We start from the raw sequence: 18,684 nt of genomic DNA, 5'->3' as shown, positions 1-18,684 counted from the left end.
AGCGCAGCCCCACAATCGTTTTTGTAAACCATAGTGCTAGTTTTTTAACAAATAATAATTTGGTACGTTGATATACATCCGTTGAGTGCAGAGAAAATAACATTGAGCACGTGCGATAGTTTGGGTACTCACTAGCTTTCATCCATAAAGCTTACCGTCTTTCGCTTGCGTAATATGTTATACTTATTGTTGTTCATAATTCCTTCTTAAATCAGTAAAAACTAAAGCTGCACTTTCTTGACATTTTTATGTTATAATTTTTGAAGAGTTTGCTTACGTTTTTTTTGCCACAGTTCGATATTCTGATGAGCTTTATATTGTTGGATTACATAATTAACGTTACATGCAACAGAGCCGCTATATTCGAAAATTTTGTGAAATACGATTTGTAGCAGGATACGTATGTCGTTTTAAATGCTGGATGTATATGCTTTCAAACGTTTTCGATTCAGTTTTTAGAGTGTTCATGTTGGCCGTAAGTATTACATTTGCTAAGTAAAATAAGTATCGAAATTTCAATAGCTGTTGATGCGTTTTCCATCAGGCTATAATTGTTTCATTACAGAAACGTGTAGTTGCTGCTACGAATTTAATATATAGTTTTGCGACTATTCAATGGGAGCAATTTATAAATTACTCAGTTACAATTAGGCCTACATGTATATTTTTTCAGGGAGATTAAAAATTAACCATATGCACAGAAGCTGCATTTTTATTTTACGTTTGTGAATAGCTTTGACCAAAGTCATAGAAAGTGCTAGTTAGCTTCATCACTTAAAATGAAAGTAGTAAAATAATTGACTAAACAAAACTTTAATTGGTAAATATTTGATCATTTAATAGTTTGCAAAGTATTTTGTTGTGTTTTAATTTGAAAACAGGAGTAGTGATATTCAACTGCAGCTAGTTGCTGTTGATCACAATGCTTCAACTGTAAAAAATCTGATAGCATTTATTCAAAGCTGCATCCTCACTAGTTTAATACGGCATAGTTAATGTTTAAATACTGTTACAGCAGGCTTAATCGATTTTCTGTACAATCTTTGCCTATAAAAGCTACTTAATTAAATCATTTATAGATGTTCATAGGGTCAACTGTCGTATGTTTGCCTTTTGATAACTGTGTTTAACATTGTATTTGATAGTGTGCTTTATGGATAACGCTTGTCTCTAGCAAATAGCGTGGCAACGCTCCTTGATATCTCAACCTAAGATGGAGGGACTCCGCAGCCAATCTAGTCAACACAAAGAAAAGACAATATTGGAGTGTCGCATTTGTAGTCCTCCATATGTCTTTCGACATAAGCCAACCGAAGCCCTTTTTCTGGAATATAGCTTTCATATTCGAAGAGTGACAGTCTCGTCCTTGCTAGGGATATATATATTGCTCATGGCCGTGCTAGCTATCTTATACTTTGCTTACCAACGGAGACCTACCGAACAGAACCTCTATCATGTCTGCCTCTGTGTCCTCGGAATTCTGCTCTATATCTTCATCAACACCGAATACTTCTCAAGCGTAAAACAGCTCAACATTGCCTCTTATTTATTATGGACGCTTCTGTTACTATTTGGGTTTATATCATTGCCGTTAGGCCCATGGACAGAAAAAATGGCTGATAAGGACACCGTATATGCCGCCGAGGGAGTATGGCAGCTCGTGTTTATAATTTATTGTCTGTATTTGATCCTGTCAGTTAATTTCTTCATGACTGTCTTGTTTGGGCTGGTGCTCGCCCTTGTTCACACCGGTGTTATATTGATTCGTCTGCGAGACCTGTCTTCAATAGCAGAGAATTGGATAGAGGTAAACTCATTGAATGTTTGCTAGTTATTCCTATTAGCTTTAAACATTAAGTGTATTAGGTCTAATCGCATGCATGGCATTATTATTGAATCGCACTCTAATCTTGGCTGCCTTACTTTATCAACTTCTCTATTTGCATTCACAGCGATCTATTCAAATAGAGCCTGTCTGACTACCACTGAACGGCTTGCTAGTGCAGATATGCTGATATGTTCATTTCAACGCGCACAATGGGTTAGCCTTTTCCTATTTGATAGCCTGACCAGTAATTAGTTTATAATAGTGCTCATGTCTGTAGACCGGCTGCCATGCCAGATATTTGTGGCCGATATCTGTTTGTAGCTAACACTCATTTGATGGCCATTTATTGCTAAGGTCAACTGACAACATTTTAAAATTGTAGTTGTTTATAACAATTTAATCATATTTTGGTTTTCATCAATAGTTTTTGCGTTTTTAGAACAAAAAACTATTTTGGAAACAAAAACACTTTTGAGGAGAGCTCTTATCTGTAACATAGCGAAGCAAAATATACATGTATGAATCACTGATGTCAGCGTTGTGGACTAGTCAATGCAGGAAGGCTAAACAAATTACTGTGGAACCTCGGTTCTCGAACATAATCCGTTCTAGAAAGCTGTTCAAAAAAACTGAGTTTTTCGAGATCCGAAACACTTATTCTCATTAGAATTACTATATGTAAATTTTACTTTGTTCCAGACCGAGATAACAACTTCGGTAATATATTTTTTTAACATTTTACATCATAAACTGTACAGTATCCTACATACTATAAATAAAAACGAGTAGATATAGATCGTGTTTATTTTTAATAAAATATTTTCTGTCTATGATGATGAAAGAAAACAAAAAGTAAACATTCCGTATGTTTTGCTCTTGAAACATCGAAAACATTCTACTTTAAGATACAATACCAAAAATGGTAGCAATCGATAACGAAACAGCGAAAAATACAACAGATCAGTTACATCAAAAATTGTGTGAAAAAAAATATAAATAGCAATGACACGTTTATTTCACATCTTTGAAAGAGAATTCTCCTCCAAAACAATTTAGAGAACTCAGCTGGAGAAGTAACTGTTGTCTCCCTAGCAAATCTCTTCGGTAGAGGAACGTCGTCCTAGATGGTTCCTTCTTTTTTGTAAATAATTTATGAAGTCTAACTTACCTCTCTCTTTGTTAACGAATGTTTCCATGCTGTTTCTGGAGCTGTTCCCAATGTTTAATTCTCATGCGAATGCTCCGGTTTGGTCGGGAACCGGATTTATGTTTGAGATCCGAGACGAACAAGTCTCAATTTTTTTGGTCGAGAACAGAAGCGTTCGAGAACCGAAACGTTCGAGAACCGAAGCGTTCGAGAACCGAAGCGTTCGAGACCCGAGGTTCCACTGTAACTTATTTGGCTATAACTTTCACTGTTACTTTTAATGATCTTACAAGCTTATCGGTAGAGTAAGTAATAGAAATTCATAGTCAAAATAAGATTATCAGTATTAATACTTGCCAAGGACTGTTATAAGGTCTCCGTCTATAGTCAGGGGTCTGGTGATTAGTTTATGCCTCGAGACATCAACTTTCTGTGTGTGACGAGGTCTAAGCAGACTGCGTAAACATCCATTGCTAAAAAGTCTTTATCTATAAGTTGTTTATATGTTCTGTATTAGTTTTTGAGTGGTGGTTATAGAATTAGACCAATCTGCTTGTGCGGCTCATCTTTAGATAGTGCTAGCACTATTTTTTCTTTACCTACCGTACTTTTCGGACTATAAACCGCACCCCTGTATAAGCAGCATCTGCTTATTTTCCAAAAAACGATAATAAAACAATACATAAGTCGCACCTTTGTATAGGCCGCAGAACTCAGGACTGTGCTTTTTAACGCGGCAGCAACTTTGCTGTTTAAAACGGAACAGTGCCGAATGGCACAGTTTCGTATTAACCGACGCTTTTTAACTTAGTGCCTAACGGAACAGTATCATGAGGCATTGTTTTGTATTTTCTTTCACCGCTAGAAGCGCACTAATCGGAGATTCTGGTTAATGCGCCCTAACGGTGAAAGAAAAAGCCACAGATTAGCCGCACCCTTATATAAGCCGCATGGCTCAAATCATCAAAAAAAGTAGCGGCTAATAGTCCGAAAAGTACGGTATGTAAAAGAATTTCTGATAAAATCAGTTTTATTTGAAAGCCTTTTTTTAAATGTGTCAACATGCTCTGCTTTTCTGAATACAGATCTCGAATTAACATTTTATGGATAATTTAGCTCAAAAACTGAGTCATATTAATCTAGTTATACAGTACCACAACTGTTTCTGGTTTGTTTTACAAATATTGCGAGTCTTTTTTGTTTATTTTTATGACTTCAAAATATTGATGAACTGTAGTATTTAATCAAAGTTACTGAAAAATATTATTAATAGCTGAATTTGTAATCTTATACATTTTACAATCTGTAAATTACCTTTTAAAACTGAGATATATTTTACCGTTGTTGCATGGAATGAACCAGATATAAGCGTTCTACATAGCGTGTGATAAAGATTTTTCTGGAGTTCCCCAACCAAACTGCTGGATGGGCCACCTCAAGCAGCCATTAATGGGTTGGGGCTCCGTAAGAGCGAAAATGTGGCATACTATGCTGCCTTTTAGTCTGTAAGGCAGCTGAAGGTGTTTTCGTTCTAAAGGACCATTTTATTCAGTTTCAAATGCAACATATTCTAAGTTATTCGAAATGCCATACGCTTAATTTTGATAAAATTTTACCATGGATGTCTATTGCATTTACAATAGTTTTATTAATATAATGTTCTGAAAATTATTAAGTATCTCAACGAGAACTTATGATCAGGGTTGGCTCGGTTTAAACCAGCCCGAAAAAACCGGTTTTTTCGGTTTTTTCATTATTTTTTGTGAAAAACAATATTTTAAGCTCCTAGTGGTTCATGCGCGGTAGAAATGCAATTATATGTAATTATCAGCTGTGGAAGTTTATTTAGGACACAGTAGTAATTTGATGGCAGAGCTCAAGTTGAAACTACGTGAAATCCTAGCACAACAATGAATTAGTGAATTTCATTTTCAATTGGTTTCATCAAATGATATGATGATCTCTTTACTGATGAAATATAAAAACCATGTGAAATATACTAATCCAATCATCGTCTCTAATAATCAATGAATACTTTCTCAAGTCTGGCCAGTGAGAAAGGATTACTTACAATTAGAAATTCAAACAATAAAATCCTTTTGGGCAAAGCTTTAAGTTTGCAAACTAATATTTCATTTATTGGGCACAAGCCAAAGTAGTTGGATTGTTAGAATTCAGTTTATCAAGTTTTTTGTGTTTTGAAAAGTTAAAGTTGTGCCTCAAATTTCCAAGATGCCTCGCAAACAGGATCCCGTTTGGCAGTTTTTCACTCGAACTGCAAAAGGCAAAGGTTTTAAGGCAAAATGTAATAGGTGTGCTGTCGTATCGCGAGGTCACGCAGATAGGCTTAAAGCTCACGTAGCAAAATGTCAAGCTGAAAACACCAATTTAGACAGTGATGCTAATATTCAGGTGATTGAAGTTGAGTCATCTGCCACTGCTGCAAACACTAGCAATGCATCTGCATTATGCTCTGCCCTACACTACCACATGACTAATCACTTGGATTACAGTTCCTACTTATACATAGGACTGTATGTAAAATATTCACTTTATGTGATAAGATTTCTGCTCTGTATTACATCGATCACGTTTGATTTAAGACTCATTCTAAAATTTCCATGTTTTTTTTCTTCATTCCCATAACAACTCCCACAGTACCATCTTTAACAGATGATTCCACATGTGTGTTCAATACTCAATCATGCAGCTATAGTAAGAGATATTAATTAAACTTAAAATTGCAAAAACCTTGGTAAAATTATAAAAACCGGTTTAAACCATAAAAAACCGGTTTAAACCAAAAAATCTGGTTTTTTCATAAAAACCGTGGTTTTTTCAACCCTGCTAATGATACAATGATAGTTGTATTCCTTAGTTTGAGTTTTTAGGTATTCTTAAGAAATATCAAATTTATCGCTATATAGGTCAACCTTTAGCGAGCTGTTTAATTTTTTTTATTTTTACATACGATTTTGTTACTTTTTCTTCTGATTAAAATTGATTACTGATTGATTGATTAAAACTGATTAAAATATGTAACCTTTGTGAGTCTAACTGTGAAATTGATGCCAGTGCTCATCGAATATACTAAAAAGGATTTAAGTTGTTCAAGTTTCACGGAGTTACTTGATATTTTATTATAGAACTACATGTATGTTGGTACAATATTACAAAATCAATAGCACATGCTAAGTTTTTCTTGAAGTTGGTATATGGCATTGCCAATAACTTGCATTCGTAGCTGGTCATTGTAGTGAGAGATGTTCATCTATTTTGATTAGCAAAAACTGCCTTATGCACTAAAGAGCCTAGAGCAGTAGGCCATTCTGCTTTGGTCCCATATGAGAGTGGCTCCAGAAATTTTTTTCACATTAAGCACTTCTTGGAGTACCTTGGACGATCCAGGAAGCCATAGTAATATATAAGCCCTGTAAAACACTGATTTACTACTCTGAATGTTCAATAGCACAGCAACAATTTGAATAGAAAATGTTTAAACATAAAACTAGTGAATGGTTAACCTCGAATGTTAACTTTTCTTTTTACAGCATTAAGTGATGAAAACGCTAAAAATTGACTCAAGAAAGTCCTTACGCGTTTATCCTATATTTCAGATCATGGTGAGTGGAATACTATTTCTAGCTGCCAATGGAGTAGGTATTCTTGCTCATCATGTGGGAGAAAAAAGCCAACGCGAGTCATTTATTAACTGTCGAGCGTATATTGGAGCAAAACTTCAGTTGCAAGATGAAGGTCAAAAGCTGGTAAGTTTTCAGGCTACAGTTAGAGGTAGTTCAATCGTAACCTTATCTATATGAGCATTGGTTTAGACATTTTTGACTAGGTTAGTAAAAGTACACTGAATTTTATCACACTCACTTGCACCGTATTTTTTGGACTGCACATCACTCCGGATTACATATATGTCACTCCGGATTACGTATATGTCACTCCGGATTACGTATATGTCACTCCGGATTACATATATGTCACTCCGGAGTCCATATATGTCACTCCGGTGTCCATATATTCACATCAGTCATAAAGTGTACAATAATGAAACAAAATATATATAAGTTACTCAAGAGTATAAGTCGCATTTTTCGATAAATTTATTTGATAAAATTGAACACCAAGGACAGACATGTCATTTGAAATTTAAATGATGAACACTTTAAATATATAATAGAGGTAAGAACAAGCTGAATGGTATGCTTACGCTGCAGCTGAGCATGCTAACATAATATGTTAAGGGTCATTTTGATAATTATAGCATAAATAACATGCCAAAAATTTTACTAAAACCATTTGTGTCAATCTAAATGTTTATTCACGCCGTTACTTTTCAACCACACTGACACCGGAAGTAAAAGAATCGGCCACCGAGATTTCAGCCCGAGATTGACATTTTCTTTGTAAAAGTAGCCTTTGCCTTTTTTGCCAGTCCTTTACAAGTTCCTCGCTAACTCCAACTTTAATATGATACAAAAAAGCTAAAAATCTATTTATTTGAACAAAATTCTGACTTTAGTTATGCACTGATAAAAGAAGTTGTTCGAGGCTAAGGTGCTTTCGGATTCCTTACGCTTACTCTGGAGAGGTACGCGTCACAGAATAGCGAAAACATTTCTATCATGAAATGGAGAATGTGATAAGCAATGGGCTTGTTTAGCCTTAGCCCCATGGCATTAATAAATTTGCCCATTGGAAAGAAGAGATATTTAGCTGCGCTTTGATAGCAAAATCTGCCTTATAAACTAAATTGCAGGAGGTGCGTGTCACTTTTATCTTCTCACATGGTTGCTCGCTCACACGTCGGCTCCGAAGAAAAGAAGTCTCGCTTGGGGTTCCCCGAAGATCGCCTCGTGTAACAAAAGTATACACATTGACAAATATGATTCTGTAATGTACCGTAATGTAATGAAAACTCAACCTGCTGACCATTGGCATTGCATCTAGCCTTGCCTTCTCGGCATCGTTTACTGCCCCTGTAGAGAGCAATAGCATCCTCCTCCATCTTTCCTCTATAAAGACTTCTCTAAGGTCTCCGTAGTTAGCATATAAAAATTAAATAGGACGAGCAAGTTCTGCCCAACAAGTAGACAAATGCAATTTTTATTGCTAGCCTTATAGGTGTCTTTTACGTCAGAGATGAGAGTTGGCTGGCTATTGACAATTGTTGAGGAAGAGAATGAAAAATCCTAGGTATTCAATGTACTCCCGCGCTGCCAAATCTACTATCTGCGTCGGGCCTTGTGCCAAAAGTTGCTCCTTGTTAGTGTTTGGGATGAAACCTCGGAAAGACTCGATATTCTGTCCTACACTTCTATGTATACTGGTTGAATTACGCGCCACCCTTATTTATACATAGATACCTGGATGAGCATAAATTACATTGTCAGTCTCTTAATGAATACAAATTAGATGAATATATTACATGTAAACTCTGCGTATCAGGGGATGGACTCTGACATATCATTAAACTTTGATGCATAAAAGTTAACTAGATTTAGATATGGCCTACTAGTGTTGATACTAAATAATCGGTAGCTGGTGGTTTTCTAGAAACGGCAGTCAGCCAGTAACCTGGATGATTTAATTTGATAAAAAGTAATGTATTTTTATGGCTGCTTTTAATAGCTTCCTAAACACCAATATTTTCAAATTGGTTGGTACATGTTTATGTGTGATCATGTACACATGTGTTAGTATCTACACATGTTTTAGTATCTACACATGTGTTAGTATGCACACATGTTTTAGTATGTACACGAGTGTTAGTCTGTAGGCCTACACATGTGTTAGTATGTACTCATGTTTTAGTATCTACACATGTGTTAGTATGCACACATGTTTTAGTATCTACGCATGTGTTAGTATGCACACATGTTTTAGTATCTACACATGTGTTAGTATGCACACATGTTTTAGTATCTACGCATGTGTTAGTATGCACACATGTTTTAGTATGTACACGAGTGTTAGTCTGTAGGCCTACACATGTGTTAGTATGTACTCATGTTTTAATATGTACACATGTTTTAGTATGTACACATGGGTAGGTGCACGTGTTAGTAGGAACTTGTGTATGTACACGTGTCTATATGTACATGCATGGACATGTGGAAGTATGTATATGTGGGAGTGTGGACACATGTGCGTACTACATTTGTGACTATGTTGTTGCTATAACAACAAGTTGCGATCATTTATATATGCATCTTATCAATATATCAAAACACTTTCTGCGACATCATTTAAATTTCTAAAGAAGACGTATCGATATGTAACTGTCACCGTCATATCTACCAGTCACTATGTTACTGGTAGATATGTTACCATTAGATATGTTACCATTAGATATGTTACCATTAGATATGTTACCATTAGATATGCTCTCTGTAGATATGCTGTCTGTAGATATGCCGTCCGTAGATATGCCATCTGTAGATATGCCGTCTGTAGATATGCTATCTGTAGATATGCCGTCTGTAGATATGCCGTCTGTAGATATGCCGTCTGTAGATATGCCGTCTGTAGATATGCCGTCTGTAGATATGCCGTCTGTAGATATGCCGTCTGTAGATATGCCGTCTGTAGATATGCCGTCTGTAGATATGCCGTCTGTAGATATGCCATCTGTAGGTATACTGTCTGTAGATATGCCGTTTGTAGAGATGCTGTCTGTAGATATGCTGTCTGTAGATATGCTGTCTGTAGATATGCTGTCTGTAGATACGCTGTCAATCAATATGCTGTCAATCAATATGCTGTCAATCAATATGCTGTCAATCAATATGCTGTCAATCAATAAGTTACCAGTGTTTTATTCGTCTATGTATGTATGAATTTCTTTACTTGTTCTCAAACTGATGAAAATGATTATCCTTTTGTTTGAATCTAAAAGTAAGATTTATGTAGAGTGCTGCATAAGTATACTATAAAGGAATAAAGTTTTTAAGTGACATTATTTGAGTAAGTTTGTGTTGAATTGCTTGATTTTTTGTGAAAAAATTCTATAAGTAAATATTATAATCCAAACTGCTGTTAATAACATGTTTGCACCAAATATAAAAGTATCACATTACTAATAGCTTACATTTTAGCTGAATAAAACTTCCCATTGAAAAGAGGAGATATTCATCTATACCTTAATAGCTATAATCTATACATGTATATATATTTCTAAAAATTGGTCGTGTGTATGTTCGTCGTTTTGATTGTCCAGCTATAGCTATTATTTTAACACTGCGCCCACACGTTACGATGCCCCTGTTAGGAAATTCTGATTTAAGGCGTTATCATATTTGATATACCGTAACCACGCGATAACTAATTTAGCAATGCTAAATTTACGATGCCCCTGTTAAGAAATTTTTTTCGTAAAGTTTAATTACTATATATGGGGTCAAGGCCAATTCTTATGCGGACATTTATGGAAAGAGCTTTGATGTTCTCTCTCTGTTCAGTCAGACAAAAACAGTACGATATCTCATTTTTAGATTTTTACCAGTATCGATTGTTTAGTTGTTTTTGTAGTGTTGTGTGTAGTTGAAATAAATTAAGAGAAAACAACAACTATGAAGGTTTTCAAACATTGTCAAACAACTGTAGCTTTCAAACTTTATATCACGAGGAGAATGTTTTGTGCAGGTCAAATAAATTTAAAAAAATAAAATGACTATGAAAAGGTTTAAATGTAAAAGTGAAATAATTAGCAATAATAGCTAAATTAAGTCTGTTTTGCTACGATTAGAATAGAATATGATTCGGTATTGATACAATTAATACAAGCTGAAAAAAAAACTGAATGTTGAATTAATAATAACAATTCTTGCATAGAAGTGTGTATAAAAAAGGTGACTGTTCCATCAGAAGCTATCCATCAAAACATTTCTCATGATATCTAGTTTGAAAGTTAGAATGACAAATGTTGTTATATGTTAAATACAAATCAATTTTCTGACCAAAGACTTTTTTATTATCCAGGCAAAGCCAGGTAGCTCAGCTAGTTAATAGCTTTAACTGCCTTATACACTACAGAACACTTCTTTTCTCTCATGGGTGCTCCAGTTGTGGATGCTTTTTCGGGAGCCATACAGCTGGTGACTGACTCCAGAAAAAATTTCTCACATTCATCGCTCACCATACAATGGTTTTAGTGACATGTAGGTAGCTGTTTTCACAGTCATAACTTGACCTTTTTATAGCGTAACCTTGAGGTTTTGTCATTGATTGGCAGGTCAAGGTCGCGGAAATGTGTCTTCCAAAGTTCTTGTGTCATGAAGTTTGCGCTGATCTGACCATGTATAACAGTGTTGTTTGCCCGAGGCAGATATTCGCCAAGTCTTATGATAATGTCAGGTAAGTGTCCGACCCCTCGGCTCAATATAATCTTGGTAGCATTGGCATAGATTCAAAGTTGATATTATGGCTTAATTTTGTATTCCAACATCTCTTATCTAGTTTTAAGGGCAAGAAAGATAATAAAAAGTCGTACAATAATTCCTCACTTTTCACGGTTAATCGAGATCAGCAACCCCCCCCCCCCGTGATAAGCAAAAATCCACTAATAAACTTGATATTGAATAAAGTTATTTGTTCATTAAATCGTAAAGTTTTCCTCTTTTTTCTTGTGTTCATTAGACGATTTTGACTGTCGAATCACGCGTTTAAGAGGCATGGCAAAGGATGTCACAAGCGCTTTTCACTTTTTCACTTTACAAAAAGAACAGTGAACCGTGGCGACCATTGTCAGAATTATGCTCGCGAAGGGACCTCACTGGGTCAGAGTATAAGAGAGATTTACTTTTTTTCTACTTTGAAAATGCTTAATGAATACTTTTTACCCCGCGAAATACTGAAGCTTTGAAGAAGCGAGGGATTACTGTAGTGACATACAGCTTATCGTATTTTATAATACTAAAAACGATTTCGATAGAATGCTAAGCTGGTTGTTAGATAATTTCTCTCTAAGTTTAACGGTTAACTGACAGCATTTTAAAATTACATGTATCTATTTGTAACAAATAACATGATATCACAGTTTTGGAGATGAATACACTTGTGATGCAAGCTCCAAGCTGTAACATAAGAAGGTCATTTTGTCAGTAAAACACAGATATATGACTTACAATGTCAATGCCAACAATTAGCCAATGCGTGAACCCGAGTCAAAACGCTTCTGTTGTCTGCCATTCTTATACATTTTCCCAATATAGTTGTTGCACTACGTCACTTTGGGTACCTAACAGGGCAGATAATTATAGCGCAAGATCGAAGCAGATTTCACTCATACCAAAAAGTCTGTGCTGTATTTATACATCTAGCATTAATGTGTTAGCTCTGGTCATAGAATTACACCAATCGGCTCGTGAGTATCATTTTGTGGAGTGCGATGACAAAAAATTCTTCCTTTACACAAATAGTAACTTAAAAAAAATTTGCTACATATACATGATCACATAGGGGACAGCTTCACAGGGTCTTCCCTTTGCAGGCATAGCGACATTATTGTCGTTTAGCGATACTGACGCTGATGGGCAGAGTGCCTATTATGTCGCCACACGAACGTTTTTTATAAATTGATTTCTGGTTAACTTATTACCTTTTTTGTTTATTTTTTACCAATAGTAAACTACAATAGATTGGTCTCTGTTAGCACCAAAAAAAGAGCCGTTTGGAGAGAAAAAAAACCGATCGTTTTTGCAATACTAAATGAACAAAAAATCGGAAATAAAAACGTCTTTAAATAAAACTGGGAATTTTGTTTGTAGCTTGTTTCTGCTTTTGTTTCTGCTTTCTGAATGTTTTCCCAGAGTGCAACAACTTTTTTTTTACTGTCATTGCGTCCTCCAAAGACTATAGGCAAAGACAAGGCTATAGAGAAACAAGAATAAGCACATCGTGTCAAGACTGCAATGTAGGCCTCTGCAAACCAAATGCTTTCAAAAGTACCATAGCTAGAGAAACAGTTATTAAAAGAATTGACTTGAAATATGTTTATTTGTATTTACCTGTATCATAAAAACATAATACATATACAATATAATAAATAAGAGAGTGTATTAATGATTTTTTTAAAAATCTATTTGTAAAAAATTAATTTGCCCAAGGGTCTCAAATAGCCCAAAAAAGCTCGCCTGCGAAAGGGTTAATATGTGTCTTGTGAAAAATAACTTCAAAGGCATTAGCCAATATATTAATTTTGCTATACGTTGCTGCATTTTCTTGTAAACTAGATGTGTAGATTTTGCACAAAAAAAGGTTAGTATCTCGTGCGCTTCTTGTTATTTCTGCTTCCTCTTAAGATCAATGTAGCCTCAAGGTAATCACCTAAATGAGACTAATCAAACTTTAGCCTCCCTCAGTAGTAGCGAGATAATATTTACTGTCAGCTGATCAGGTTTCAACTCTGCAAAGAGTGTGAGCACGCTTTTTGTTGAGCTGATAAGTCATTCAGTTTTTATCAGATTCTGTCGTCTATTTCAGCATCGCCTACATCAATATTACCGGACTGGAAAAACTCAAAGTTCAGATAGAATCGTCGGAGTACGTCAGCATTATCAATGACCTCTCAGTAACATTTGAAGCTCTCTGCGAGGTTTGTCTCTTTGAATGTCTGGATTCTACATACACCTATAACTTTCTTTTCTACGTATGCATTCTCCAATACCTTTCATTCTAGAGGAATTCTCACCTTTTGCTTGCTCTAACAACTATTAGCGTTACAGTAATCTCTCCGTTTCAGACCGATCCGCGAGATTGGAATTTCCGCGAAATAGAAACTGGGGTTTTTACGTAATAGCCATAATTTTTATACCTAGAAGACTTGATCGCTTTTTAAACTTTCACGATTATTATACGCGTAAGTACATGTACTTGTCCTTCTACATGTGGCACACAGACAACCCTCATTTGTTCGAACTAATATGGCCATGTCTGGACAATGAACATGTCCAGACATAGAAATTTGAAGAACTGTACTATACATTAAGCAGCGTATATTGTCTCGCTCGCTCCTAGGCTGCAGTATGATACAATATGTGTATACAGTATACATGAGAGAGTAAAATATGGTTATACCTGTAATAGGCTACAGTATAAGTTAATTAGCACTAATAATAACAAATGGAAGTTACAGTACAACACTCTAGCTAAAAACTCTCACACACATTGTCTGTCGGAGAGCCACTGTGACAGTCAATGTTGCCATACATTGGGGAAGTGAAGGCTGAATATGCGGAGTCAACTGTACTTGCCTAGTGCATTGCATATATGATACTGAAATCCGTCTGAGGAACTGAGAACCGAGTAGAGAAGCATGATGGGCAAGAATCAAAGAAGCAAATTCAATGCTGAATATTTTTGATCCAATCGGCATCAAGATAGCAAAATGACAGAAAGTGCTTATTTGTGATTATCTGTAGACGATGGAGGAGGGATGGTCAAATACCATTCAAGCGTGGGAAAGCAACCTCAAGTTATTGTTGGTAGAGGTTCCATTTTTTCCGCTGACAACCAACTTATTGATACTGATACTGTGTGCTCAGCTCAGCATTCATGCCTTAGAGATGGCACTGACAGTGTATAGCATGCTATACATATCCAGAAGGCAAGCACCAGTGAAGAGAACATAACATACTGTATTGCTATACATATCCAGAAGGCAAGCACCAGTGAAGAGAACATAACATACTGTATTGCTATACATATCCAGAAGGCAAGCACCGGTGAAGAGAACATAACATACTGTGTTGCTATACATATCCAGAAGGCAACCGGTGAAGAGAACATAACATACTGTATTGCTATACATATCCAGAAGGCAAGCACCGGTGAAGGGAACATAACATACTGTATTGCTATACATATCCAGAAGGCAAGCACCAGTGAAGAGAACATAACATACTGTATTGCTATACATATCCAGAAGGCAAGCACCGGTGAAGAGAACATAACATACTGTGTTGCTATACATATCCAGAAGGCAACCGGTGAAGAGAACATAACATACTGTATTGCTGAATACTGTACTCTTTAATCAGTCATTTCAGAACAAGTAAATGACTCTGACTTTTAAACATAAGTTGGCATTAAAATGAATGTGTAGAAACCTGAGTGGCCGCGGTGCAGCGGAGCCATCATAGTTCAAAGCACCAAGCGGAATGGGCTACTACTTCTATCAACCTTTTTGCAAGAGTCGCAGGTGTTTGAATACTTGTTAGTTGGAGTCAGTCAGTTTATATTCAATCAGTCAGACTGTGGATCTATACTAGCACTAATTGACGATGCACGCGTGCCCTGCTGCCAACTGCCCTGCTGCCAATGTTTATTGATGTGATGTCATCATTGCGCAGTGCCTTCTTGTCTGAAACTAATGGCAGGATAGTTATAGGCCGATTCGGAGGCTTTGGGAACTACAGCTAGTGTGACAGTTTTTAGTTTAATCATGCTGTTTATTAGTGAAGAGCTCAATGAAAGGGTAATTGTGTTTTTATGATCATTAAATGAGCCTCAATGCCTGCCTACATCCTTGTCTAGTTGGTAAAAATAGCCTTAAAGTTAGTTGAAAGTGGTCAGATATAGTTTTTTTTCTTCATTGCTCTATTGCTGTGTTCATGAGGGAATAGATAATATTTTAAGATAATTTTCTAAGTTACAAACACAGTTAATTAGTAACTCCAAGAATCAGACACAGAAAGATTTACACAAAAACTTGGCGATTGGATTAAGCTTCGCCATTTAGCCTTAGCACCTCTAGCTCATACTGTATCAATGGTTAGTCTTATAGTATCATAATGGCCGAATCATCTTCGAGGGAGGCAACTTCTAACACTGGTTATACAGATGTATAGTTGTATTTTCTTCTTCAGGCTTCTATCAGCGTTTGAAAGTCTGTATTTTTGCGATAGACTTTCACCTTGTCTTCTGTTTTTGTGCAGTTTAGCTCTCTAAAAACTCGGATCTCCATCAATTTCTGTAATGCATTTATTTTCGTAAGAATATTGCTAAGTTTATATAATTAATCTACTTCTCTAGGGATGGGTAGTCCTAACAAGAACTATGTTCAACAAAGCAAGATGCTACCTTGGGCAACATATAAGCTTTGTATGCCCGAGTAAATCATTTTTGTCTTGCCTTCTCCCTTCTTAGGATGTTTGTTAGCACTGCGATCCTGAATTGTTTCATGTCGGTTCATGTTAGCCAAGTTATCTGTCCCCTTTTTGCAAGGTATTGATCAGTACGACCGCTGCTAATTCACTCTGTCTTGCGAGTTTCCCCTCCGGTAACCTAATAACCCGAGTCATTAATTAATTCCGCTCTTAGGAGCTGTTATTTTTTCCATTCATGTTGTCTTGAGTGAATTAAAAAAACTTGATTTCTCTGATAGGCTGCGAGTGTCGAAGCTGCCTAGTCAGCTTGTAATTAACTTGCCTTATATGAGCAAACAAAGGAAGACTGTACCCTCTGCTGCAGCCGTCTCTTATCTCCTCGTCCAGTCCTACCGCTAATTATCCAAATGAGATTTATCTTGCCAGTTTTTTGTTAGTAACGTTTATTGTGCCGAATCACCTGCTAGCTTTTTATTACAGTATTGTGGTATTGTCAATCAAGACTGTTTTTGTTGCTGCATCTCTTTTCTTTATTAGATAGTATCTCTTTGCCAGGCTTAGATCTGTATGATACCGTTTAGCAACATCCTGAATGATTCTTGAAGTTAACAGTCAATTGCTAGATTGCTTATTGTTCAGGAGCATGTGTCAAGTCAGGCATGACTACGTACCGGGGCCGATTGATTGCGTGAAAGGTTAAAAAGTTTGTGATTCTGAAACGTTGGGCAAATATACCGATGTCGATGTCACAGGAAGATTTAGATCGTGGGATGAGTACCAATTTTCCACTGTAAAATTTTTGATTTTTCTGCCATTTCCGGATATAACGACCTTCACCTACATGATTTAGTTTTGGTGCGAAGATAAATAGTTTGGTATTCTTAGCAATGCTCATTTATGAAGAAAAAAATATGTATTTCTGTGTCAGAGTTTTTGTGGTACAAGCTGTTTATTGAGTGGAAAGTTAGAGCCTCTCATATGTATTTGAGAAGCCAAAATTCTTAAATTTTTAGTACTAGAATTATGCCATATTTTTGTTCGGCACTCTATATACAATACTTGTATCCATTTTTAAACTGCAACAACAGATGACATCATATACAAAGTTTTGTTTCCCATTTTGGATTGCACCAGTATGCAGAGTTGCAGATAATTTTATGAGCTGTATGTTGGAGGTTGAGGCATGCTCGGTTTCTCTATCTTTTACTAAAGCTGACATTCTCTCTAGCCATTATACTCAACTCTGCTGTCGCTCAACCATTGATCGGCAGTATTTTATAAACATGCCTTCCTAAATCTAGTTTATTAATTCTGCTCACTATAGCTCGCCCTCCCAATTTCATTTATACAAGCAAATGTGGATACTCAGTGGGATGGGATGGGATGGCGGTCAGGTTAGAATAATAATGTCTTATATGTATCTCATTTCATATCCTTTCTATCACTGTTTCCTTTATGCGGATTTGGATTATGCTAAATTGTACCCATGTTGAGTTACCGTGCAATAAGAGTTTTATTGGACATTCCCATGGTGTGCACTAACGCGGGGGCTTTGTTAAAAAAGATGAGGATTTCGACGCCAGAGATCACAGCGACGCATTCAGAACTACCTAAATCGAAGTAAAAACAACTTGTTTAAAATGGAATAGCTTGCATGGCATTTTGTTGCGCATCATTCGCAAGTTTCATTTCGAATCTTTCAAGTTCAATATCTTTTCAAGTTCTTCAAGTATGAAAGGTTCAGTAAATGTCTGCGAGTAGCAAAACACAACTTGTGTATTTTGTCCGTTTCCAACTTACAAACTTCTGGATTAACAGCATCATGGAAACGTTGTAAATATGTCCTGGCAGAGTGTCCTGTCTTAGTTAGAACTAACAGGAGCACCATTAAGACTTGCTCGTGGTCACATCTATCACCGTAATTTGTTTTTTTAGATGCTTAAATCCCCTGTTTAATAGTCGGTCATACTGTTCAGTTCTCTGCAGAGGACTTCCTCAGCAGTGCTATTTATCTTCGCAGGTGCACAACTGTTTAGCCCTAGTTCAGCTAGGTGAAAGATTTGCTGCGGTGAGTGGGATACCCGTCAGTGATGCACGAGGAACCCATTCCTGTGTGTCCCTCTGCGTGGATATGATACAAGCTGTTCAGTGAGTAGTAACTGGATTACTAATAGTCTAGTTCAACAAAGGCCAAACCACATTTGACTATCCATATTCAAAACATGCAAGATTCAAAGTTGCTTTGAACTAAAACGTTTTTACTTTCGTCTTGTACACTCGCTTCGCTTGCTGGGATGTTTCGGGAAACCTCGTCGTACCTATTTTCATTCAGGACTTCTCAAAGGCTGTTCATTAGGGAATAGATAATATTCTAAGAGAATTTTCTAATAGACACAGACACAATTTTTCAGTAACTCTAAGAATGAGGCACAGAAAAACTCGGGGATTGGATTATGCTTCGCCATTTAGCCTTAGCACCTCTAGCTCACATTGTATCAATGGCTAGTCTTATAATATCACAATGGCCGAATCATCTTAAAGGGAGGCAACTCCCAAAACTGATGTATAGTTGCATTTTTTCCTTCAGTCTT

General features: G+C 36.4%; 2 protein-coding genes across 2 annotated transcripts in view; both read left to right on the top strand.

Moving 5' to 3' along the window:
- Positions 1-1,063: 1,063 nt before the first annotated feature.
- On the top strand, positions 1,064-18,224 carry LOC137394191 (adenylate cyclase type 6-like; the record flags this gene model as incomplete). Its single annotated transcript, XM_068080912.1, has 5 exons — positions 1,064-1,807; positions 6,593-6,742; positions 11,221-11,342; positions 13,470-13,581; positions 18,114-18,224. Coding segments are annotated over exons 1-5 (1,089 nt in total), but the record flags the coding sequence as incomplete, so codon positions are not given.
- LOC137393123 (uncharacterized) overlaps positions 18,225-18,684 on the top strand; it is a 55,166-nt gene continuing 54,706 nt past the window's right edge. Inside the window, exon 1 of the mRNA XM_068079545.1 lies at positions 18,225-18,241. Within this exon, the coding sequence (XP_067935646.1) occupies positions 18,225-18,241 (17 nt within the window). The remainder of the gene's footprint in view (positions 18,242-18,684) is intronic.

This window comes from Watersipora subatra, chromosome 4, assembly GCF_963576615.1.
Source record: "Watersipora subatra chromosome 4, tzWatSuba1.1, whole genome shotgun sequence".
Classification (NCBI taxonomy): Eukaryota; Metazoa; Bryozoa; class Gymnolaemata; order Cheilostomatida; family Watersiporidae; genus Watersipora; species Watersipora subatra.
This window is presented reverse-complemented; position numbering and strand designations above follow the sequence as displayed.